This window comes from Brassica napus, chromosome A7 (genome assembly GCF_020379485.1).
Source record: "Brassica napus cultivar Da-Ae chromosome A7, Da-Ae, whole genome shotgun sequence".
NCBI lineage: Eukaryota > Viridiplantae > Streptophyta > Magnoliopsida > Brassicales > Brassicaceae > Brassica > Brassica napus.
In genome coordinates, this window is record NC_063440.1 from 12,057,876 (window position 1) to 12,084,926 (window position 27,051).

General features: G+C 35.3%; 3 protein-coding genes, 1 non-coding gene and 2 pseudogenes across 4 annotated transcripts; 3 read left to right on the forward strand and 3 right to left on the reverse strand.

Annotated features, from left to right (window-relative positions):
• The first annotated feature begins 1,806 nt into the window (after positions 1–1,806).
• Positions 1,807–1,913, forward strand: LOC125576844. The gene has a single exon (XR_007315267.1). It is a non-coding gene; the product is annotated as a small nucleolar RNA R71 (small nucleolar RNA).
• Positions 1,914–6,346: 4,433 nt separating this feature from the next.
• On the reverse strand, positions 6,347–7,465 carry LOC125576134. Its single transcript, XM_048735513.1, has one exon. The coding sequence runs from the start codon at positions 7,463–7,465 to the stop codon at positions 6,347–6,349; it is 1,119 nt and encodes a 372-aa protein (XP_048591470.1).
• Positions 7,466–9,863: 2,398 nt separating this feature from the next.
• On the forward strand, positions 9,864–11,431 carry LOC125576135 (annotated as a pseudogene).
• A 37-nt stretch (positions 11,432–11,468) lies between these two features.
• LOC125576136 lies at positions 11,469–13,971 on the reverse strand (annotated as a pseudogene).
• Positions 13,972–20,782: 6,811 nt separating this feature from the next.
• Positions 20,783–22,154, forward strand: BNAA07G09780D. Its single transcript, XM_013797849.3, has one exon. It carries the CDS (start codon positions 20,893–20,895, stop codon positions 21,997–21,999), a length of 1,107 nt encoding a protein of 368 aa, XP_013653303.2. The 5' UTR covers positions 20,783–20,892; the 3' UTR covers positions 22,000–22,154.
• A 60-nt stretch (positions 22,155–22,214) lies between these two features.
• LOC106358109 (spermidine synthase 1-like) lies at positions 22,215–25,309 on the reverse strand. Its single transcript, XM_022688785.2, has 9 exons — positions 25,094–25,309; positions 24,928–25,004; positions 24,734–24,856; positions 23,235–23,339; positions 23,070–23,142; positions 22,916–22,987; positions 22,629–22,824; positions 22,414–22,537; positions 22,215–22,317 (listed from the first exon to the last, which is right to left on the reverse strand). Exons 1-9 carry the CDS (start codon positions 25,245–25,247, stop codon positions 22,252–22,254), a joined length of 990 nt encoding a protein of 329 aa, XP_022544506.2. The 5' UTR covers positions 25,248–25,309; the 3' UTR covers positions 22,215–22,251.
• Positions 25,310–27,051: the final 1,742 nt, after the last annotated feature.

Genomic DNA, 27,051 nt, shown 5'->3' on the forward strand with positions numbered 1-27,051 from the left:
CCTTCTATGGGGAATGAGTAGAGGGAGATGCTCCCTCCTCGTCGTCCTCAGGTGGTAACTCTTCAAGGTGCTCATCAGCAGGAGTGTCCATCTCTTCAATGTAGAAGGCTTGCCCGAACACAGTTGGTTTCCTCATTTTCCTCTTGATGTCAAAGTGGAGGATGTTCTCTTTACCCAAATGGAGATCAATCGTGCCTTCCTTCACATTAACAATAGCTCCTGCTGTAGCTAAGAATGGTCTTCCTAGAATCAATGGATCTTGAGCCTCCTCACCCATCTCAAGCACCACAAAATCTGTAGGTATCTCATACCTTCCAATCTTCACAGGGAGGTCCTCTAAGATGCCCACAGGATACTTCACTGAACGATCAGCTAACACCAGAGAGAGTCTACACTTCTTGTACTGAGTGAATCCAAGCTTCTTTGCAACAGACAAAGGCATCAAGCTGACACTAGCTCCCAAATCGCAGAGACTTTTCTCAAATACCATAGGTCCAAGAGCACAAGGTAGTGTGAAGCTTCCTGGATCCTCTAATTTCTCTGAACATCAAGCCTCTGGATGATGGCATTGCACTCATGGGTAAGAATCATCATGCCTTCCATCTCCTTCTTCTTTGCAGCTACAACATCTTTCAAGAACTTGCTGTATTGAGGAATCAACATGAAAGCATCGATGATGGGCATTGCAACCTGAGCTTCACTCATTTGCTTCTCAAACAGAGCCTTGTATTTCTCTAGCAGCTGCCTCTTGAATCTACCAGGGAATGGAAGTTTGGGTTCATAGGGAGGAGGAACAAAAGAACTTTCACTTGCTGGAGTAACAACTTCACCATCTTTTACTGTCTTCTTCTCTTCCCCAACCTTTCCTTTACCTTTGGCTTCCACTATCTTTTCCAAGATCTCGTCATTGATCTTCTCATCAACAATCACCACTTCATCATCTATGTTGATGGCAACCCCCTCACCTAGTTTCTCAGCATCCTTGGTGAGGGTTTTAGGAGGTAACTGCTTACCACTCCTAAGGGTGATAGCTTTGGCCTCCTTGGGTTTTGGTCAGACTTTCCAGGTAGAGATCCTTGCTGGCGATTCTGGTGAGTGTTCATGGAAGCAAACTGATTCTCTAAATTCCTGACTGTAGAAGCAAGGTGAGAGAATTTGTTGTTGAGCTCATTGTAGCTCCCATCAATCTTGGTATGAAGGTTCTTCAACTCATAACCAACATGCTTCTCACTTCTAGTCTGAGACTCCAAGATTTGTTTCAGTAAGGTATCAGTGCTGCTCTCTTGAGGAGCAGAGGAACCAGACGAGGGGTTTTGCTGAGGCTGATAGCTGCCTTGCTGGTTGTTTCTAGGCGGATAACCACTCTGTTGGTTGTTGGGATAGGATTTCTGTTGGTAGTTGTTGTACTGAAAGTTGGGCTCCTTTTTGTACCAGCTACCATTGTTGTTGATGAAACACAACTCTTCCTGACCTTCCAAACCCTCAACCTCATTGACAGCAAGTGGATCTTCCTGCCTGGAGTTACCAACAAACTTCAGCTGCTCTTGGGTGGCTTTTTCAGCAATGAGAAGGTCGATCTTGTCTTCCAAAGCTTTGATCTCTTTCCTCGTCTGCTTATCATCTGTTCTACTGCCTCTGTCGTGGTCTCCACTGTAGACTGCATCACTCTTTACCATGTTGTCAACCAGCTCTTCTGCATCCTCTTCAGTTCTCCCCAAGAAGAACCCATTGCTAGCTGTATCCAGTCTGGCTCTGTACTTAGGAAGAGCACCACGGTAGAATGTGCTCAGCAAGCTCTCCTTAGAAAAGCCATGGTGTGGGCATTGAGCTTGGTAGCCCTTGAATCTCTCCCAGGCTTCACTGAAGCCTTCCAAGTTCTTCTGTTGAAAGCTGGAAATCTCGTTTCTCAGCTTAGCAGTTCTTGAAGTAGAGAAGAACTTCTCCAAGAATGCTTTCTTGCAGTCATCCCAAGTAGTGATGGAGTCACTGGGTAGAGACTTCTCCCACTGACGTGCCTTATCCCCCAAAGAGAAAGGGAATAGCTTGAGCTTTAAGGCATCTTCGGACACACCATTGGTTTTTGACAACCCACAGTAGCTGTCGAACCTGTCCAAGTGATCAAATGGATCCTCTAGAGCCAAGCCATGATACTTGTTGTTCTCGATCACGTTGAGGAGTCCTGATTTGATCTCAAAGTTGTTGGCTGCCACAGCGGGTGCTCGGATTCCCAATCTATGACCATGAATGTTGGGGCGGTCGTAAGTGCCAATGGGTCGAGCTGCTCGCTGTTGGTTTTGAGGTATGTCTCCCATATCAGTGTTCAGTCTCTGCAATTGAGCCTGTAGCTCTTCTTCTCTTCTATTTCTAGCACACTCTCTCTCTAAAGCTCTGATGTCTGCAGCTATTGGAACTAGGTTTGATGGACCCCTGCTCCTCAAGTTCATACACCTGTAGATTAAAGGGAGGTGAAGAAAGAGAATCAGTAACAAAAGAAAATAAAAATGACTTAGTCTCAAGCAAGTGACTAAATCTCAATGTTCAAATCTACTCAGAATTTGGCAACGGCGCCAATTTGATGTTAGGAGTTTTCAAGGCTCCTAAGACAAATGTTGTAGTATAAATGATTGTCGAACCAGTTCTGAGGGATATCAAAGCACTGAGAATGCAAGTACTCACTTAATCTAAGTGCAACCAATGATTTAGAAGGGTTTTAAACTATGACTAAAACTAGAAAGCAATAACAGAATGATACTTTTTTGACTAAAGGAAAAGAGAACTCATGGGTATAGGGATTAGACCTTGGGTGATCAAGTATCGAACTAAGGATGGCAAATGATCAATCAAACAATCAACCTTAAGCCTAGACACAATTCTAAGCAAGCTCTATGTCTAGATGAATGCTCATTTGCTAACATATCTCAAACATCAAATGTCTTTGGTTGAATAATATGAAAGCAATCATTACTAACAAGTCTATTAGCTATCTTAGCATCTTTAACAACAAATGTCTTTGGCAAAGTATACTAAAAGCCTAGGAGAGTTGTCTCGGGCATTTCATCGAACACCTTTCGGGTGAGAAATGCCTAAGGATCAACAACTGAGTGGCCAACTCAGAAGATGCATTATGATTACTCTACTAGCAAGGAAATATGAATGATCTACACTAAAACATCCTAGAACTAACCTAATCACCCTTAATCTCCCTAACCCATGAATTCAAAAGGTGATTACTCACTAATCTCCATGATTTCTCTTAAACCCATATTGGATTTCAGATTAATCATGTAGAGAAATACAGGAAATAAAAGGAACACAGAATTTCAATAACAAACTGATCAATTCATTCAAAGAGATCCCTTTCCAAAGGTTTTTGGTGGTTTTTCTAAGAACAAAGATGATCTGCCTCCTGGTGGCTTACAGAGTAATAAAACATAGGTTTAGAAAATAAAAACGTGCATAATGAAATGACCAAAATGCCCTTGAGAAATCACAAGTTCGAGCAGAAACAAAACACGGAGCGACCTCAGCCCGTCGCTCCGACAAGTCGCTCCAGGCTTCGGGAGCGACCTCGCTGTGTCGCTGCGAGAGGTCGCTCCGGGCTCGTTCTGAGCATCTCCGGGTGATGAAAACGCGAGCGACTTCTCCCTGTCGCTCTGGTATGGTCGCTCTGAGCTTCGGGAGCGACTTCAGCACGTCGCTCTGGAAGGTCGCTCCGAGGTGTAAATGTGTGTCTCCAGACGTGAAAACACGAGCGACCTTGTGCAGTCGCTCTGGATGAGTCGCTCCGGGATGTGGTGCACAGCGACCTCATGCCGTCGCTCCGAGAGGTCGCTCCGGCTGTGCTCGTTCAAAGATCACTCTTTTCACCTCTTTTGAGCTCCAAATAACCTCATGTGGTACTCCAGTACCTAATAGAGACTCATGTGTGCAAAATGCAACCTAAACATGTCTGAATCCTAATCTATATGATGAAAATGCTCATGGATGAATGGATAAAACAATGCAAATATGCAAGATATCACTCTGCCTTGTCTGATCGCTTGAATGTCAGGCCATAGCTCGTGGTTCCCTTTAGATATCGAAGTATCTGTTTTAATGCAGCAGCATGAGAGGTCTTCGGCTGATGCATGTAACGGCTGAGTAGTCCAACACTGAATGCCAAGTCCGGTCGCGTATGCAACAAGTATCGAAGGCAACCTATGTTTCTTCTAAACTCTGTTTCATCGACACAAGGTTCTTCTGGTGCTTTTGATAAGACAAGACCAGCATCCATTGGTATATATACTGAATTACACTCATCCATGCCTGTCTCCTGAAGTATTCTGATTGCATACCGTTCTTGCTTCAGTGTGATCCCGTCCTTGTGTTGTAAGACCTCGATCCCTAGGTAGTATGTTAGAAGACCTAAGTCGCTCATCTCGAATACTTTTGACATCTCTTCTTTAAACTCAAGTATCATCAGACGATCTGACCCTGTCACTAAGAGGTCATCAACATATACGGCTACCAGAAGAAGATTACTACCTCGACGTTTGCGGTATAGAGACGGTTCCTTCGAGCATTTAGTGAACTTCAACCTCTCAAGCACTTTGTTTAGCTTTTCGTTCCAAGCTCTAGGAGCTTGCCTCAAACCATATAGAGTTTTATTTAACTTGTAAACCTTACTCTCACTTCCCTCGACCACAAAGCCCTCTGGTTGTTTTACATAAACATCTTCTTTTAGTTCTCTGTGGAGAAAAGCGGTCTTGACGTCTAAGTGGTGTATCTCCCATCCATTCGATGCTGCAAGTCCTATGATGAACCTTATTGTTTCAATACGAGCAACCAGAGCGAACACCTCTTCGAAGTCTATTCCATGTCTTTGTATGTATCCTTTTGCCACCAGCCTCGACTTATGCTTGTTTATACTTCCATCAGAGTTGCGCTTGATCTTAAAGATCCACTTGAGACCGATTGCCTTTTCTCCTTCGGGTAAGTCTACCAAATCCCATGTCTTATTTTTTATTATAGACGTGATCTCGTCTTGACATGCATCCTCCCATACTTTCTCCTGTATGGCATCTTCAAAGCACCATGGTTCCTCGTTGATGAGTAATAGCAATCTTTCTCCTTCTTCTTCCGCGAGAAGAATATAATCACTCAGATAGTTTGGTGTCTTGGTTTGTCTTGTTGATCTACGTAACTCTTGTGGAGGCTCGTCGTTGGTATCGTTTGCTGTGATTGCTTCATTATCGCTATTTGTATCTCCTTCCTCCTCTTTCACTTCGCTACTCTCTTCTGTTATAGTTTCGATCACATCTTCTCTGATGCCTTGGTTCCCAAAATCTCCGAGTTTAACCGAAAATGTTCCTGGTTCTTCGAGATCATCTCGTGTTTTGCTCCAAATCCATGATCTTCCTTCATCAAATACTACATCTCTACTCACAATTATTCGCTTAGTTGTTGGATCCAATAACCTGTATGCCTTAGAACCAGGCTCAGTTCCGAGATGTATCAAGGCTCTTGATCTATCATCAAGTTTTCGCAGGTGTGGAGAGTCTATCTTAGTGTGTCCAATACACCCAAACACTCTCAAGTGTTTCATACTCGGTTTTCTTCCTTTAAATACCTCATATGGTGTTTGCGCGTCTAAGCTACTTGTTGCCACACGATTTATCAGATAAGTAGCATGTCGTATGCCTTCTCCCCACATATAGTTTGGCTTGTTTGCGTGTTTGAGAATGCTCCTTGTCATCTCGAGTAGCATTCTGTTTCGACGTTCTACTACTCCGTTTTGCTGAGGAGTGTATGGGGCGGTTAGATGCCTGTGTACTCCTGATTCCTCGCAGAACGTATTGAATTTAGCCGAAGTAAACTCGCCACCTCTATCTGTTCGAAACGTCTTAATGCTCTGTTTTGTTTCTTGTTCTACCATCGTTTTGAAGCTTTTGAACTTTTCGAACGCATCACCTTTCTCTTTCAAGAGAATTGTCCACATATAACGGGAATGATCGTCAATAAGAACAAATATGTACCTGTTTCTTGCTGCAGTCGATGGTGTTATAGGACCACAGAGGTCTCCATGCACTAGTTCGAGCAGCTCTGAAGCTCGCCACGACGTTGACTGTGGGAATGATGCTCTCGTTTGCTTTCCACAAAGGCAAGACTCACATATCTCTTTCTCAACGTTGATCTTCGGTATCCCTAGGACCAACTCCTTTTGTATCATCATCTTCATCGAGTCTGTGCTAATATGTCCCAATCTCGCGTGCCATCGCGCACAATCCGAATGTATAGCCATGTGAAAGCACTCAACATTGTTTGTCTCCATCGCGACTTTGTACAATCGATTGCGTGATCTAGTTGCTTATACAATAAGCTTCCCGTCTTTATCATGTAGCGTCAGACAATCACCTCTCATTCTTACATCGCAGCCAGCTTCAGTGGCTTGTCCTAGGCTGATGATGTTGCTTCGTAGTTTAGGTATAAAATACACATCTTTTAGAAGCTTCTTCTCTCCTGTCTGTGTGAGGAAACGAATGGAACCTTTTCCTTTAATATCAATCCTTGAGTCATCACCAAACCTTACCTTCCCGGTAATTGTTTCATCAATAGACTGGAAATAACTCATATTTCCTGTCATATGGTTACTTGCACCATTGTCCAAGTACCATACTCTATCTCCATCAGAGCTCGACTCAAACTCTTTTGGTCGTACGTTTCTTTCGTTGAGATACACGATCTCATGCATCATCAATGCATCTGCCGCCTCTGTATCTTCTTCTTTAGTTTCATGTGTTTCTTGCAGCTTAAGAAGTCTGTCAGGATAGTTTGCCGCAAAGTGACCCACCTTATCACATCTATAACAAGTTACTTTAGAAGCATCACGATTCTCCCAATACGACCTTGATGACTCTCGGTTCTCCCAGTAGGACCTTCCACGTCCTCTTCCTCTATTATTATATCTACCTCCTCGGCCTCTTCCTCTATAGTCGCCATGATAGTCTCGATTTGATTGTGTCTCCATGTTAGCATACATTAATTTGCTTTGATCATCTTGTCGATCTTCTTCTTCTTCACATATGCGTTCTTCATAGGCCTTTAGACGCCCAATGATATCTTCAAAACCAGTGGTGTTTAGGTCCAGAATTTGCTCAAGAGAAGCAACTATATGAATGTATTTCTTTCTTGGTAAACACTTAAGAAATTTCTTCACAAGTTTGCTCTCTTCCATGACTTCTCCTAAGGCCGCTGATTTAGATGAAATCTCGGATAACTTCCCAACAAAATCATCTATGCTATCGCTATCTTTCATCCGGAGACGATCAAATTCAGACATGAGAGTTTGCAACCTTGCCTCCCTTACCCTGTCTGCACCAACATGACGTCCCTTGACTGCATCCCGAACTTTCTTGGCCGTCTCGAGTTCCCCAACTTGTAGAATCAATGCTTCCGGGATTGATTGAAACAATAGGGCAATTGCCATATCGTTTTTTCAGCTTCATTAGATTCACCACTCCCCTTACTTTATGAACTTTAAGCAAGGTTTTCATGCGTATTGCCCATACGGTATAGTTAGTGGCGTTTAACATCGGACCCTTTATGGAGGATGGTCCTCCTCCTTCTGTAGGTTTCACCGTTACTATGTCTCCCATGGTTGCTTCTTCTTGATCTTATTAGGGCTCTGATACCAAATATAGTCTCAATAGATCGTATAGAGCACAACTATAAGAACACAAATAAAGAACTCTCTTTATTAATCTCTCTTAAGGAAACACTCAAAAACCTTAAGCTCCTCAATCACAATTCTCTAAAACTCACAAAGGTATGCAACACTCTTGCAACTCTTTATATAGAGATTATATTTTCTAAACTCATTAGGAACTTATATTTCCTTTTTCCTAAACTCATTAGGTTAACTTAGTCTCCAAGTTATCTTTAAGCTTATCTCCAACAGTTAGAAGAGTCCTCGATGAGGATAGCGGCTACATGACTCTTCTGGGTAAGTTTTGTGGTGGTCAAAGTACCAAAAAGCGACCTCGCTCAGACAGTAAGACTAGTGCAATTCATGGAGTATTACCGTCCGCGTGATGACAAGATCTATCGAATGTGTGGATCAGATAATCACATGCGACAAAATCATATCATTTCCCATTCTAGTTGTAAACTAATTCTTACATCTTAAGGCCTTAAGAGGAACCCAACCTAGGAATATACTACAACCATAGAAATTTTTGCACATATTGGGTTTTAACTTAATTTTGGAAAATAGGAGTTATCAGAACATTTGATTTGTCATATAAGTTAAATGCATTGTATTTATGTTATGCATTTTAATTTATATGTTTTGTATGATTATTTTAAGGTTACATTTGTGAGTTTAGAACTAAAATTGTTATTAAACTGAGTATAGCTGAACATAGTTTTAGATACTTTAGGGAAAACATATAAATATAAAACATAAATAAATAAAATATTTTTTTACATAAAACATAATTAATAATTTTTACATAAATTAATAATTTGTTTGTTTAAGGGAAAATTCAACTCATATATAGAATTACAATTTAATATGAATAATTTTTATATTTTTAAATACAATCAATACTACTATAATTTTAAGATAATTTACTTCTTTTGTTTAAAATCATACAATGAGTTTATGACTATTAAGAAAATTAAATTTTTGATTGTTGGAATGAGATTTTTTAAAGGTGGATAGACTAGCACGCAGTGTCAGGAAACAACCGTCTTTCGTCGTTCACATGGATCAGGATCTCTCGGTGTGGTTCACAGAGTCAATATGAGTCTGTAATTGATGAAAAAAAAACGGGTCATGAATGTAATGAATTAAATTAATGGTTAAGTATATTTTTAAACCAAAAAAATCAAAAGACTTAAATGTCATTAATGAAAATTTTTAATTCCTTTGGTAATTTAGGTAAGATTCTTTTTCATGAAAAGCGTAAAATCGTGTATTAATAGTATTTATATATATTTTTTGTTTTCCTTTTCTAGAATCTATAATGTTTCATTTTAGATATAAAAATAGAAAACATTACTAAGAAAGGTTGACAAGCCCTACTAAAACCTATAAGAACATCTCCAAAAAGATTTTATATTTTAAAGTTTACAAAATTCTATATTTGAAGTTTTAAAGTTTTGTTTTCCAAAAAGAAAATTCAAAACTAACTTCAAAATAATTTGTATTTTATTTTATAGTCTTTTTATTTGTATAATTAATATAAATCCATAAAACTTTTATAAATAAGTAGCACATATATAAAAATATTACAACAATATTAATTATTAAAATCTTACTAAAATATAAAATTATAAACAGAAATGCATAATTAAATATTAAACTACAAGTAAAATATCACATTATTCCATAAAATTATTTCTGTAATGCTCCATCTTTGGTTAATCAAATTTGTTTGGACAATACTTTGGAGATTTTGTAGGCTTCAGAGCAAATTTACAAGACTATTAGTGTTGTTGTAGTATTTAAACTTGTGTAATAGTTACGTCTTCATATATCTTATAAAAAGTGTTTTTATTAAGTTTATTTTGTAATATTCGTGTTGTCTAATTATAGTTTTAAGATAATATAAATTTTATTTTCAAAATTTTATTTAATTGTATGTGTAAAACTTGAATTAATAAAACAAATCTGAAGTATTTTTGAGATATAAAAAATTTAAGGATGAAAATGTTAAAGAAAATATTTAAGAATAATAAATGTAATGTGTAATTAAATATAAGAACCAAAATGCAACTAAAAAGATGTTCTAATTCCCTCCAACCGATGTATATATAACTAAAGGTCACCCATTGCCAGAATCTTTAAAAAAAAAGAAGAAACCATGCACGAAGAGGAAAATATGTCGACCTTGGAAATTCTGCTGGTGGATTTTGACAGGGCGCAGAGGGATTACTGGCGTCAAGTTCGTCAATCTGAGGTAAGTCTTCCATCCTCTTATCTTATTGTTTACAGAATTTAATTTATACTATGTGATGATGAATTGTTCTTTTGTCACACAAATTTAACGCTTACCTTGATCTTAGCCGTTCTTAAATTAGTCGACTGCTTCTTCTAGATTGTTTATGGATTTTGATTATTTTGTTAACAGGCCTTCGATATAGGGAATGTTTCAATACCATCAAATATGTGTGGGATGATCACTGGACTGTTTCCCATCGATTGTATACGTGAGAGGGGCTATCCTTATCATGTCTTGGTCAACCTTTATGCTAAGGTGGGGCTTCATCGTTACAATATGTTGAAGGTAATTAAAAACTCTCTCTGTGCTTTATCAACATAATATTGTTTTCCTTATACCATATTCACTCACTTTACTTTTCTCATCTGCTAGGGTACAAACTTCTAGCTTCATTCCCTAGTGAAATGCAACATGTTACAGAATCTTATGTCCTCTTTCTACATAGCTTGCACCCATCTCTTGAACCATTGGAGACAACCTTCGAGGTGCAAGTTGATGAGCAAAACATAAACCATTTGGAGTTTACTTGCTCCGTTGCTATACTTAAAGATGAAGGCGACTTGTTTTGCACTATTGTTCATTTTTTACGGTTTTTGTTTTATTTGTATAAAATCTCACATTTCCTTTTATGATTAATAATGTTGTTGCATAGTGATCACCAAGAACCCTTGATACCACACTTTCCTGGTGACGCAGTGGATGATGGTTTCTTCAAAGGTGAATTGCCTGATTGGCCGTCAGATGATGCTTTGAATGATGGAAAACGGTTTTACTTGGTAAGATTATTTGTAAAACACAATTAACTTTTGTTTTCTCATATGATTAGTTAACCAAGTAGTGATATACTCTTCTTTTCTTTTTTTTTTGCTTTTGAAGGTGAAGAAATTAATCAGAGTGAAGGGAAGGGTTTTGAAGGCATTTTGCAGTTTTGGTTTGCCACAAGAGTGTAAATAAAGTGCAGGTTAGGAGTAGAAAAGAGTAGTTGAGTTCCATTTATAAGCATAGAATTCACTTGATGTAAAGAGGTCTTTTTGATGAATAAAATTTAACATTCATTCAAAAAAAAAAAAATTAATCAGAGTGGCAAGCCAATTATTTAATGTATTTGGAACTTATAATTTGTGCACATGATAGGATGATCCACAGGGTAACTTTTACATATCATGACTGACACTAATGGTAATAATAACAACTAACATCAACAATGTTGTTGTTGTTGCTGCTACAGAGGGACGTTTATCCCAATTGGAGATTCTAGAGTGGCCATAGAAACTGGTGTCGAAAATGTGGAGCCACCGAATGAGAGGCTCAAAGCCAAATTACATATACAAGGAATTACAAAAACCAACGTCCATTTGGTTACTCCGTGTACATACAAACGGTGGGAAGAAAACCACCAGAGCAATTTGGACTGTTGCACTGGGAAGTCAGTCTGGGTTTGTCATTGAGCTTAATATGCTTTCAAACATGTCCTCAGCTGATCTTTTATCTCCTATACACACACATCACCATGTCAGTTGTCTTAGTTTTTTTTTTCCAGTCTCTATTAGAAAACTTAGCTGAGAGAAGCATTTTATGCTAAACTCTTGAGCATGTAATATACCTTATGGAGTAGCCGTGTTCAGCTGCTATTCCAAGATTTTCACATGGGGATAGCAATCACTCAAAGACTCTTAGCCTCCACCACTAACGATAAACACAGTATTTTCAGGATCTTCGCAAAGAGATTTCAGAACAGAGAGGACTTCAGCAGTAGGGGTTTTGAATTTTGATAATAAAGCTCTCAGGAACGAGAGTGCCATCATAGGCCAAAAATATTTCCCTTCTCTCCGTATTTCTGTACGTCGAGACAAGGGGATCTATTGATAGGGACAGAACTCTGAAACTCAAGCCAAAACCAATACCCCCAAAAACGTTTATTATAATGATCATGGCACACCCTCTCAAAATCATGCACGAAGCTCTTTGCCCAATGAGGCAATGACCCACGTCATGAGTACTAACATAGTGATAGTGTTTCTCATGCCTAAATCGCTTTTCAGCCTCACTCATCTTGAGGGCTAAGTTAACCGCTTCTGCAACAGCATCTACATCTCATATTCTCATGGGTTCACCCTGATCACACCACTCAAAGAAGTATGCTTGAGCGTGGTGACTCATGTTCATGATGTCTCTTACGTAATTCAGCAGGCAGCAGTCTGCTATGGCATAATAGGCAGTCTTCTCATAACGATCAATCAAGATAATTGGCTGATATCCAGATGAACCATAGCGCTCATTGATCCCTTTTTGCAGTTAGATATGTCTCCCTATCTGATTCTTCCACATCCTTACCGAGGTCAATTCTGGATTAATTACCTAAATCAAGACAAGTTTTCCTCCCATATGCCAATATGTATTAAATAGATGTTATGTGGATATAAGTTTGAGGTTTATGCCATTAAAGATGTACACGTAGTAAATACCAAGAATCAAAATTTTCCCCTTAAACTGTTTTTGAAACTCTTTCACTTTTCAAAACAGATTCTACCCTACCCATATGGATGCCAAGAGGAAGAATCTTAATAAACAATATTCGACCAAAGTAATCAATCATGATGTGCATGCGCTTAGATTCATAATCAAGGCCAAGCATCATAATCAAACGTGTGGAAACCAATGATATTACAGTTCAAGAATCGTCTCATAAGGTAATCTCGGACTGGCAAAGAGTGACAGTTTTTTATGAGGGAGGGATCTTGATCCTGTTGAAATGCTTCCTCATGGGAAGAAACATTAGATGATAATACTGAATCTAGACATAACCTTCCCCAGTTAATGATTTCCTTCATCCTGTACGAAAATATCATGGACATGGAACATGGGAGCTATAGAGTGGAAGAGCGACCACAAGTGATGTTTACAGAAACCATGATAGACTTCTCTTGCATCTCACTTTGTATAAACGTAGGAACACAATTTAAATCCTTCATAAGCTGCCAGAATAAATAAAAAGACAATCCAAGCCTCACATTGGATACTAGACATAATAAAATCTAATATATATATTTGGTCCAGTCCCACTTAGTATCAGTCTGTTTAGGAGTAACGACCCAAAAAAAATACGTGAAGGCTTAAGCCCAAAGTGGACAATATCATACTAACCAAAGGGTTGGACATCTGATTCTAGTTGAGCGTCTGGCCTCCAGCACATGCATCCAGTCTGACTTTAGTAGAACATCTGGCCCATGAGTACATCTGGTCCGTCACATAGATTGATACCAGAGCCAGGTTCCTTGCTCCTTTGTTTGAGGGGAGGGGTTGTCAAAATAAATAAAAAGTCAATCCAAGTTCCACATTAGATATTAGACATAATAAAATCTAATATATATCTGGTCCAATCCCTTTTAGTATGATGCCCTTTTAAGTGTAACGATCCAAGAACAAATTTGCGTGGGCGTAGACCCAAAGCGGACAATACTAAGCGAGTGGTTTGACATCTGGTGATGGAGGTCTGGCCCTAGTCGAGCGTCTGGCTTCCAGCACGCATTCGGTCTGGCTCTAGTAGAGCATATGGCCCATGAGTGCATCTGGTCCGTCACAACATAAGCTTTTGTGAAATTTCTTCTTTGTAATGGGATGGATAGATCATGATCTGGAAACTTTTCGTGAGCTCGAAGATAGGAGGATCAAAGTCTAGAAGGTGGTCATGAAGGAAGAAGGATCACCTCAATGATTTTAGATCTTATGATGATACTGATGATGGTTGATGATGAAGGATATAATGTTTCAGAGAAAAAGGAGAGAGAACGTAAATATTCTTTTGATCAATTTTTCTGGCAAAACTGCCTTACATAAACTAAGACCCAAAATTGCTAGACCAAAACATAAAATTAATCAAAATAGATATGATGAACCCGATTGTACTTCATGTTACAATATTCCTTTTTTCAGAACAGCGTTTGTCTCAAAGATGTTAATCTTGGAAGCTTGTAAAGCAAGGAATGTTGAATCTCACGGTAAGAATCTCCCTTCAAACCTTCTATCTATGTTTATCTTCTTTCAATTATTCATTCTTAATGCATTTCAGTTGATTCTCTGATCCATTATTTTCTTTCTTTATTTATTTTTTGCTTGGACATGACTAAAGTGTGTGGTGAGATTCATTTGTCTCACTTTTCATCATGCTAAATTCTCATTCCGAAGCATCAACTTTCATGCCAATCTTAAGAAGCTCATAAATAGTCTGACAGAGTGTGGCTATCAGGTTCAACTCTAGTTAAATCTAGGTCTTTTGTTATACATGGTTTGCTCTGAGATATTTTCATCTAATTAATCAATAAACGTGTTGTAGGAAACCACATAGCTTGATGGGGTCACGAGACTTTTAAAACAATATTTCAGCACGACAAAAATGGTAAAATTTCTTGTGTTATTTTCAATTTTTGCAACTCACAATTCCTCGTGTTAAAATTTGGTTTTGGGTGGTAGAATCTTTGACTGAATTTTTAGTGTATGTTTATTTTGAGAGTTTCTTATCATTGACTAAGATATTTCTTATCATATTCTAACAAATTTTACTATGTCTACAGATATATGTATTACTTCTTACCTTTTACATGTTACACAATGAAAAGAAAGAAATCAGAAGACATTTAACCGATTTAGTGAGATACTAATATACATAATCGTTTGAGCTAAAAAAATTAGAGTATTTCATGTTTATGTGTGGATTTGATAATTTTTTCCTCATAAAATGTCATGAAAAAGAAGTGATTGATATTCTTAGACTTAGAAGAGCTAGATTTACTGTTCATTTTCACAAGAGAATCATAAGAGAAAATGAGAATACACTAAGACATCCACAACTATATATGACAAAGAACACATCAAAGCAACAAAGAGAAAATTAACCATTCTTTGGAAAACAAGAAGATCTATTTGTTACACTTTTGTCGTGTTATTTCTCTTGACTCTTTTCTGACCTTCTTTTGATGTGTCGAGAGCATCAAAATGAAAAAAGATGCATAATTTCTAAAAAAATTACATAATTTATTGAAAGACTTGTTGTTTTGGATGAATGAAAGTTTGAAGTGGGTATTTTTTTACAATTGAGCTAAAAAAAAAAAAGGTTTGAACAAATTGTGAACCAATTTGTAGTCTACATATTTTTGATATTAAAATGTTGTTTTCTTATAGGTTTCAAATACATACCATGTTGACAGCTTGGTTTCATGCATGCAAATTGATGTTTTAGTCTATGCGGTATTAATTTCATACATATTTTTGCATTTACATTTGGATTTCAGATATTTAAGTGATAATTCTTACTAACTTTGTTCTCTTCTAGACAGAGAGGTCCTATAAGTTTCAAATTGCTTGTGCTTATGAAAAACCGATGTATCTTGCTTGATTTGGACAATTAATTACCACGTTTTCTTAACTTTTTCTTAATTTTTCCTTAATTTCAAAACGTTTTATTGTATTAAAACGATCTCTTTGTGTTCTCCTCCGCATAATAAAGATATACTAGTTAATAAGGTTAAATGCATGAAGTCAATTCCTAGCTACTTTCTACATGCATGTAACTCTTTGTTTTTACATAATTATATGACTTCAATTTCATCATTCTTTTAGTGAAATCTATACAGTTACTACAGATGAAAATGTTTTTAGGAAGAAGCTCTTGGAAGTGTTCGTAAGAAAAAAGAGGCTCACCACTGTTATGGAGATACAATTGAGAAAGGATTACGTCATAGATAATCACCCTTCAAGTGCTGATGAACCTCATAGTCTAAGAGGAAAACTACTGGTTTTTAGAGAATCAACACACTGCAGAAGCTTTATCAGAACTTAAGAATCAACCAATAGGAGCTAATATGCGTCAATATATAGGATTGCATCTTTCAGGAAAGCGCATCTATTATGGTCCCTATTCGAAGTTCTACAATTCTTTTGTCGGGCATCGCGATGTGATAATAGAGGTCTTTGAAGTTATTGATGGACGACCATGTAGCGGTTTGTAAAATGAGCAATGTTGAATATGTGGATGATGGATGATATGTTTATGTGTCCTTAACAACGGTGTACATGCATGTGGGTGTACCTGCTGATAAAAAAAGATTATGTTAGGAATTCATTTGAGCCCACACATCTGCTTACCAATTTTAAGATCCCAATTTTTTATGATGGAAAGATTGATAAAAATGATGAAGAAAAAGTGGACACAGATTCTTCCCAAGTAGAAGAAGAGATGGACGAGGATAAAAAAAATAAAAATATGAAAGACAACAAAAAACCGGTGGAAGAAAAACTGAAAGAGTCTACCGCAAAAACAAAGACTTTGTACGCCAGTCTCTCATCATGTTAAGGTATTGTTTTTAAGACTAACCGGAAAATATTTGTATACAGCTGTAAGTAATAGTTATCCTAGAGAAAGAATCCATCAACAATTCATGACTAGAATGGTTTTATCCGGAAAAAAGCTCTTGAGATTGTATCTCTTTTTGGTGAATAAGAATAATATCAACCTGACAAAGGTGCTTATTGATTATCTGGAAGTTAGCGATGAAATTTCAAAGATATCATTAAAAAGTAAGTATTCTATTGTTGAAAAGGAGCTCACTGATTATTCTTTGGAAACTACAAAGAGGAAACTAACCATAATTTGAAACATAAGAAGAACTATTTGTTACTCTTTTATCTTGATATTTCTCTTTACTCTTTACTAACCTTCTGTTGATGTGTGAGAGCCTCAAAATGAAAGCGACCGAGAATTTCTAAAATTGTGCCTAATTTATTTAAAGTCTTGTTGTTTTGGATGAATGCAAGTTTGAAGTGAGTATTTTATTACAGTTGAGTTAAACAAAATAAAGGTTTTTTGAACAATTGTGAACCAATCTGTAGTCTACCTACTTTTGAAACTTTGTTCTCTTCTAGACAGAAATGTACACTAAGTTTCAAGTTCCTTGCCAACACACATTTCTTGATTTCGACAAATCACCACGTTTTTCTTATCTTTATTGTATTAAAACGATTTCTTTATGTTCTCCTTGGCATAGTAAGGATATGTACTAGTTAATAAGGTTAAAGGCATGGAGTCAATTTTTAGCCACTTTCGACATGCATGTAACTCTTTGTTTTTACATAATTCTATGGCTTCAATGTCATCCTTCTTTTCGTGAAATCTATACTGTTACTAAGATAGTTATTATAAATCGTTAGCCCTAACTAATAAATTTATTCTAATAAATGACATTCAAATCCAAATAATTGGATAATTTTTGACTTATTATTGTATTCTTTATTTCTAACTGGTTACTTTCAATTTGTTGGTTCATAAAAAAAACTCCCAGACCCTAAACCATAAGTCCTGGGGGTCGTTCAGAATAAAACGGAAAACCAAATTTGATTTCATTTGATTTTAGTGGATCCAATCACTATCTATCGATATATCTAGATAGATACTTATAATTTAGAATAAACGTTATGAGACTTTTTTTAGTCGGTACATAATAAATACCAAATCCTTATTATACTAGCTGTCAGAACATAGGGAACTTGATTTTTTTAGAGCTTTTGTTGAGATTTCACTAGTCACAACAACTCATGTAGCAGACGAGATGTTTCTCTTATATATATTTTATGTTTTTATCGATTATATAATTAGAGACTATCGACTTTATGTTGTTATTTTCTATAAGAAATACATACATATCAAGAAGGGCAATTGTGACGAAAATAAGAGCTCCACACACCTGGAGTGCTTGTGATACATGTTTCATCACTTGGCCCACAAGGTATTCATTCCTTCTAACTTATGTGTTTAGTTGCTCAACTAAGTCTTTTTGTCTACCTTTTATAACTTAAGTTTTCTGTTTGACATATTTATTATGGTTCTTATGCGAAGTTTTATAATTATTTCATCTCGTATCACACCGTTATAATAGAAGTCCTTAAGATAATTGATGAACAACTTGTGGCCGTTTGTAAAATGAGAAAAGGTAAAGATGTGGCTGATGGGGGATATGTCTATGCTTCCTTATCAATTGTGTACATGCATGTAGGTGTACCCGAGAGGCTAAGCACTTCGACGAGAACCTAGAGTACGTCTTTTTGCTATGGAAATGTAATCTATTTTAAAATAACTTCTATTTCCATAAATGCAGTTAAATTTAACAATCATATATCCACATGTTATGAGAGATGTTGAAAATGATAAAGAAACTTGCAAGAATTTTGAATCAACATCTATAACGAACTTGTATGCTCAACGAGAATAAGAATGTAACACTTAAATAGGGATAGGAACAGTACAAACGCGGCACTGTTTTAAACTTAATTTTTATGGATTGTACAAGTTGTGATCAAGTTTAATCTTGAGAAAAGAAGGTTTAACAAGTGTTAAGCGATGTCTAGAACTAAAAATGATACATAGTCTTACTTGGTATATACATTGTTAGGCTCTCTACTCCTCTGTCCTCACGAAACACAAAGAACAAATTGATTAAAAATTGATGTATAAGAACAAATTGATTAAAAATCAAAACATAAAAATAGCTTTGAATTCTTAAAAGTAATTAAATATTATAAAGAATATATATACAAAATTGATGTATACGCTACATTCACACCGAAACAACTGATTGTATCTTGATTTCTAAACAAATAAATCACTAAGAAAGATTTAGTATCCAGTCACTGGTTCTGTGAATCATGCTAAGATACTCAATCAACATATGGAACAGCAACAAATGTCAAAGAATAAACTTCTGGAACATGCATAATATAGCAGACTGAAGATTAGTGGATGTATGAAGTAGGAATTAGATGAGCAACAATTAAGATAAATTTATTTGTTGATAAGGGTTGGATAGCATGGAACATATGAAAGCAATTCTCCAACATCTATATAACTACATAAAAATTTTGCAATATAACTCCAGGAAAGTCAATTAGATTTACACTGCCATTTCAAGGCCCAAAAATATGTTTAAATATCCAAAACAACTTAAATTGTAAATATTATGGCCAAAATCTGTTTGAGCTGTAAAGTTAGAAAGGTTTGATTGCTAACTAATATAATCTCCAAAAACAATTTTATAATTTTGAATATAAGGTTTTTCAATTTTTGTACTCCAAAATTAATTTTTGAACTAGATCTTGATCCGTGAAACAGTGCAGGTGTTATTTTCAGTTTTATATGCATATATATTTATTTTAGATTATTAGTGGTTTACATTTTTAAGTTTAATCATATAGTTAAATTTTTATATAACTAATTACAATAATTTATAGTTTACATGTTGTAAATAGCCAACTGTTTAAAACTATCATAAGTATTTTTTGTTTCATATTATATATTTATCTTATTGTATTTGTATTTACTTATTAAACAAAATAATATGTGCATGAAAAAACCATATATTTAATTTATTTAAAATTTATATTGAAAATTAAACTTTATGAATATTTTTTACGTTTATTCATTTTGCATAATATATTATTGTATATACAAAAGTCTAAGATATTTTAATTTATATACATGTATATGTTTTGCTAATGTTAAGCCGTTTTATCATCATATTAGACTTTTAACATAAATATTTTATATTTATGAAAATAAAATTTATAAATTTATCAATTTCATAAAGTTTTATCATATTTAGTTCATTATAATAATTTTAACATGGTTGATTATGATTATAAAATAGATAAGAGTAAGATATAATTTTAAATTTTATAAACAATAACTGAATATATATTAATGCATAATAATAGTTCATTGCTAATTACGAAATTAGTGAAAATATTTACATACACTTTTAAAAAATAAAATATTGTTAAAATATTTACATCAACATAATAATTTTCTTTTAATATGATTGATTGTGATTATATAATAGATAAAAATAGGATAGCATATTTATTTTTCATTTTATAAATGATAACTGAATATATTAATGTATAATATTATTTCAAAACTAATTAAGAAATTAGTTAAAATATTTACATATAATTTTTGAAAATTAAGATTTTGTAACAATCTTTTTAAACAGATTTTAGAATTTTTTAATATATAATATATATATATTAAATATATATTTTAAATGAAATGATATCAAAAGATATTATGATTAAAATAGTTCAAAGATTGTATATATTATTAGCTTTATTAAAATTTATTTAATAAAATTTCTTAAGGGTGGTCCAACTTAAAAATCGCACATGAAAAAAAATTGTGACTTTTATTTTAATATAATAGATTTCTGAATTTAAAATTTTGAATGATAAATCTCAAATTTGATGTTTCTTTATTCAAAACTGTAGATTTGAAGTTTAATATTTTTTAGTCTTACTTTTTAGATTGCCTTGTCTCTTCTACTCATCACCCTTAACACAATATGCAACCAATCTTCTAATGAGAAAGATGGAGTTGGTTCTTCACCCTGCTCTTTCATGTACTTCATCCTCGTATCGACAATAGTTATACACATCACTTAGCTTCTCTGCTCATTTTTTTGCTCACTGCAGTTTCCAACATCTTTGTCACACATCTATTGGCACTTTTAATATTCTTGTGGTTAAATGCTAAGGTTAAATCTTCATGTGACCTTTATTGGATGCTTCCTTTTGTATGCGTGTGAAAGGTGTTGACCTTCTGTGATCATTATTTTGTTTTCCACTGACACGTTCCTTGGTGAGAAAATATAACGATGTGGACCAAGTCTTTCGTTTAATAGACTTGAAGCTGCTTATTAATATTATAGTGATAAACCCCAACGACCATTCAAACGTGACACAGATGAAGTCAAAGTCAATGAAGGACAACGACCATTAATTTAATCGAATACTAAATTATTACAGATCTTTGATCTTCTTTCTTCTACTGCCAACAAAAAAAAAAGAGAGTGCTTCATAATCAACAGAGATGAAGATAGACAAGAAGCTTAGTGTCGTTGAGCTACTAAAACGAGCTGTGAAGTTACTCTTGAGCAACATCAATCTAGCACTCATCATCTTCCTCTGTTGTCTCCCACTGTTCTGTTTCTTGATAATCTTTGAGCTCTCCCTCCAAACAACCCTCTCTTTCACTTACCAATTCCTCTCCAAACAAGTCAACGTCGGGAAGGATTTGCCGGAGAATGATCTGTTTCTCCAAACCACCACCAACTATCTCACTTACCAATCGCTTTACCAACAACGCAATATTTGGGAGGACTTGTCTGAAAACGATCTGATTCCATGGCTGATCAAGACATCTCTGTTATACTTCTTCCCCTACACCATTCTCGACCTCCTTACCACCACCATGATCGTTGCAGCATCTTCCACTGTTTACACGTCCAAGGAAGAACCGTTGGGGTTGCTTGATCTGGTAGATAGATCTATCAAGATATGTCGGAAGAGACTAGGAGGTTGTCTGGTCACATCTCTTTATGTTCTTCTCTTGTCAACCTCTGTGTTCCTTTTCTTCCTTCCTTTTTGTCTTTTGTTTTTCTTCGGTTTCTTCTCTCATTGGGCGGAAAGGTTAAACTTTGTTAGTTTCGTACACGGACGCCAAACCTTCCTCGACCTAGTAGTACCGTTTCTGATCTACGCGATGGTGGTCCTTGTTCAGGCAACTCTCTTCATGTACCTGACTGCAAAGTTCATTAAGTGGAGCGCAGGATGGAACATGAGTTTGATAGTTTCTGTCTTGGAACAAGAAGAAGGAGAAGATGGTGAAAAAGGCATATATGGAAGCGATGCTTTGTCTCTTTCAGCTTGGTATCGAAAAGGACATGAGACGCGTGATGTCTGGATGATGTTGATGTTCTTGATCTTTGCTCTAACGACGAGGATGCCATGTTTATACTCAAAGTGCAGTTTAAGTTCAAGTGGGAACGGAGTGTTGTACACTGGTCTCTATGTAGGTTTGATTTGTTTTGGGAATGTGCTAAAATGGTTGGCTTGTGTTGTACGTTACCATGATTGTAAAGCTAGGCCTTTGAGAAAGAAGGCTGATGTAGAACAAGCTAAGCCTCCAGCTACTTAAGAGAGTTTGGCTGCCTGAGATCCCTCCAAAGGTTCTAGTCTTTAAATAAATGGTAAAGAGGCATAAAAAAATGAGACTTGTAGACAGGCTTTGATAATATGTAATGTGTACTGATGCTATTGTGGCTGAAAGAAAAAAAAAAGGTTGTTTTCATTTGTTGCGGTGGTCACAGAAACATGCTTGAAAACAAAACAAAAAAAAAAGATTTTATTTTGATAAGTGCAACGATCCTATCCTAAATTCTTTCTCTTTTCAAGTGGCCTTTGACTCGATCACCTTCTTAGCGAAAGAAGGTAAGCAGAATGCAGCTGAATGAATCTGAAACCGCAAATAATGAGAACATTTGTTAAGAGGAATCAAGTGTCTAAACGCATGAAATGGTATGTTGAGAGTTTTTTTTTGGTTTAGTTATACCTCAGCGTTGTAGAACTTCAAGGGTCCATTTGATTTGCTGGAGCTGTCATCAATAGGGTTTACAGGGTTTTTGAAGTCGACATGAGGCCCTTCAGTTGAACAGAGCATGAACCCAATAACCCCACTGCAGAAAATACCGTGAAATGATACACATTCAAGTTAAGTTATAGTCGCGAAGAGTAGAGACTGAAGGTTAAAAAAGTCATGAAACATGCCTAGGGTATGTTGGGACGCTAGTCCAGGCATAGTTTACTGAACCCTTGAAGATGTCACGACAGTTAGAAACAATGTCTTCGATGATGTCCATGTGAAGCCACAAGCTTTCAGCCTGAGTGCACACAACTCCACCAGGACGAAGAGCTCTCGCCACAGATTGGAAAAAAGGTTTCTCAAACAGCTCCTTTGCAGGACCTGACACACACACCAGCTCGAAGTTAAATGCTGCTTGTTAACTTTGTTCAACATAATCTAATTACTATCTGATTGTAGTAGTAGTAGTTACCGATTGGATCTGATGAGTCAACAATAACCGCATCGTATGAACCTTCAGCAGCATTCTTCAAGAAAGCAACACCTGCATTGATCCACCAACCGTAACAGTTAGAATACACTGGATTCAGAAATGACAACATAAGTACATAGTGGTAGTATTGTACCATCACCAATGACGAGGTTCACGCGAGGATCCTCGAATCTAATTGCTACATTAGGGAAAAACTGCTTAGAGACCTGAAAAGTCAAAGAAGGTGGAAACACATTAAAACCAAAAAAATACTCATATGATAACAAAGCATTCATCGAAACAGAGATGAAGCACCCACGTCGACCACCATTTTATCAATTTCACACATGTCAATCTGCTCAACAGAAGCATGGCGTGCAACTTCAGGCAGGACACCTCCACCTCCTCCTCCAATGACCAATACCTATGAAAGAACTATAAGGAAATTGATCAGAATCTGACTAAAAGCAAAGTCAGAGTGATTATCACTTTCCTTCATAATATTATTACCTAACTTGATTTCTCTCTGTTGAAAAAAAAAACTATAGTTCTCTAACTTTGCCAGAAGAGAACGTGAGACAATGCACCTATTTTTGTCTTGTGTATCTAAAAAGCTAAAGTGATCATCATCATCTCTAGCCCTCGGCATTCGGTTCTCGGTTCTGATTCCGGTTCGGTTTTTTTGGTTCTAGAGGTTTAAGATCTGTTCAGGTATTTAGAAAATTTGATCTGGTTCCGGTTTGTTTTTTTCGGTTCTTGGTTTGGTTCGGTTAGTAAAGTCAAGACCAACTAATATCCAAAATAATTTCAGATTCCATTTGGTTCTGACTCAGTTAATTATGGTTTAAAATCATAAAATTTGGATTTTTCAGATGAAATATAAAAAATCGGGTTTTCGGATAGATAATTCACATAATTTAAAATTATTTGATTATTTTAAAACAAAATATAATTTGCTTTTATAAATATTTAAATTATATTATAGAAATTTGGGTACCCATTCGGTTCTTGGTTCGTTCCAGTTCGGTTCGGTTCCAGTTCGGTTATGGTTCAGTTCTAGTGATATAAGATCTGCTCAGGTATTTGGTAGGATCCAAATCCGAACCAAACCTCTATTTTCGGTTCGGTTTGGTTCGGTTTTTCGGTTCGGGTAAACGTGCTGAGGCCTAATCTCTATCTTTTCTCTAGTGGACATTCCTATCACCACTCTGGAGTGTGATCTATTAATCATCTATGCCAGCTCAATTAGTTTCTATAAATTTCACATCTGAATCTGATAAAAAGAAGTTTGGTTACTCTATATTTCTCTACAAGTAATTAATTGATTAAGTCCTACTAAACCGGAGAAGGAAAACGTGAGCATACTAGTAGGCCCGGCTCAAACTTAGAACATACCATGTGCTAGAATGAACCAAAAAAGAATCCCTATAGTTTTGAGGTCCATTTTAAGTCTTGTTTAGATAAAAAAAAAAAAAAAGAAGTCTTGTTTAAATGACTAAGTCTCACGTGACATTTTTCAATTTTAGCCATCACGTGGTTTTCAACTTCTTCTTCTTAACAAAGACCAAACCTAAATCTTTTTCGGGTTCTTTTGTTTTTGACCGAGAAATAAGATTTTCCTTAGATTTTGGACCTTTTCTTATAAGAAAGATTATGCAAAATTTTAAGACCATGTGTATTTGCACTGTCCGCACATGCTTAGAGCCGGTCCAGTAGTAAATAACCTTTCATTACAAAGCATGGTTCTCTGCTACACATCAACAACTTACAGTTCGCAAGAGATGTAATAAATAAAGCAATAGTGTTTGATTAGTTAACCTTCTTTGGGTTAGGAATAGAGCACAAAGGAAGATGAGTGATCATTTCCTGATAGGCGCATTCGTCTCTCTCCGTAAGTTGGATTACTCCATCCAAAACCAACACTTTTCCATATGTGGCAGACTAAAATACAAACCAAACACACATATAAAGATGGTTAAAATTTTAAGCAAAAGTCATCGTTAATTTGTTACCTGGAAAACAATGACATCTTGGTAATCTGATTTCCCTTGAAACAAAACTTTCTCAACTTTCAAAGAGTGTGCCTCTCCTGCATCATCACATCATCGAAAAACTTCAGCTACAAGAGGATGATGGTGAAAAGAAGGCTTCACAATAAAACAAGAAAGAGGAATAGACCTGGCCACATGGGACTCATCTCAGAGAACCACCCAGGAATCACGGAGGAGAAACAAGCAGGCTCCTTCTTCTGATCTCCATTAGCTGCAGTGTTGTCATCATCCTCTTCTCTCAGTCTATTAAAATCGGTAACTGAGGCTTCTTTGGAATCCATTGCTGCTGTTGTTCTGAACAAGAAACTCAGAGAGATAATGAAATGAGAGAGAGGGAACAAGGTTTTTGAAGGATTGTGTATTGATGTGAACTGAAGCGAAAGATATAAAGAGGAAGCAGGTGAAGTGGAGATTCGATATCAATCTGTTTTTATATTTGTTTTATGACTTTCTTATTAGAGCATCTCCTTTCACGTACTATCATAACAACTTGTTCCCAGAAGGAAAATAAAGAATCTATACTATACTAAAAGGGGGATATAAGCCATGGAGAGGATGTCCACATAGGATAGAAAAATCAACCAATCAGAGAATCTGAAATTGCCATGTCATCTCATTTTTTTCGTAAAAAATAAAAAAACAATGCGAAGGTGAGAATTGAACCCGGGTTAGTATGATATATATATAGTATAGTTACCACTAAGCCATTGAAACATTCTTGGACACAAATACAAGAACCACTAAGTATATAATCACAAACTCTTATGTACATTTACAATAATATGAATTCAACTTTCAAGACTCCGATACTTTGTTTTGTAAAAAAAAAATAAGTAAGTGACTAAGCTAATATATTCTTAGAAAGTGTGAGAACGTTGACAAATATGAAAAAGCATAGATTTTTGTTTTCGTGACAAAGTTAAGAATTTTGTAAAAGTAAGTTTAACATATAAATTTTCGTGACAAATATGAAAAAACATAGATTTTTGTAAAATTTTGACAAAAGAACTCATAACATACTTCTCTAATATCTTAATAAAATATTATTTAAGGGTGCAATAATTAAATATATTAATTCAATAAATTTTGTAATTTATAGACAAAACAATAACACAACAAATTTTGAAACATTTGTTTAACCTATCGATTTTTTTTCATGAGAATCCAACTAAACAAGATAAAAATAATAATTAGATTTACAAATATTTAATTACCATTTTATTCAATTTTGATTAATTTCAAATTATCATAATGTATCTTTTTGAAGTTACAAATATGAAAAAGCATAGATTTTTGTACAATTTGACAAAACAACTCAAAACATATTTTTCTAATGTCTTAATAAAATATTATTTAAGGATGCAATAATTAAATATATTAATTCAATAAATTTTATAATTTATAGACAAAACAATACCACAACAAATTTTGAAACATTTGTTTAACCAATCGATTATTTTTTCATGAGAATCCAACTAAACAATTAGATTTACAAATATTTAATTACCATTTTATTCAATTTTGATTCATTTTAAATTGTAATAATGTATCTTTTTGAAGTTACAAAAAAATAATGTTCTTTCTTTATTACACTAGCATTATATATAGATTCTATATACACAAAATAAATATAATATAACAACATAAATTTACTTTCCCCGATTCATATGAAAACTTTTTAAGTTATCCACCAAAGCAAATTAATTAAATCAATGAAATTGTTAAAATACAGCAAATTAATATATAATTTTATTTTAAATTAAATTATTTAAAAAGTGTATTTTCGTTAAAACAAAATAATAAATAAGCAAAACTGATTTGATGGTAATTTTTATGATATATATATATATCAATTCTGTGAAAGAAATAAAAGCTTAATATGGAAAAAAATCTTAAATACAAAAACCTCTAAAAATTAACAAAAAAACTAATAAATTAAACTATGATATCACTTCAAAGCTTCTTAGACCATATTAATAAAATATTTAAGCGATAATTAGACAAATTTGATTTTTTTTCCAGCAAAAAGTTTATTATTAATTAGCATCAGTTATTTCAAGATGTTTAAGAAATGGTGGACAAAAA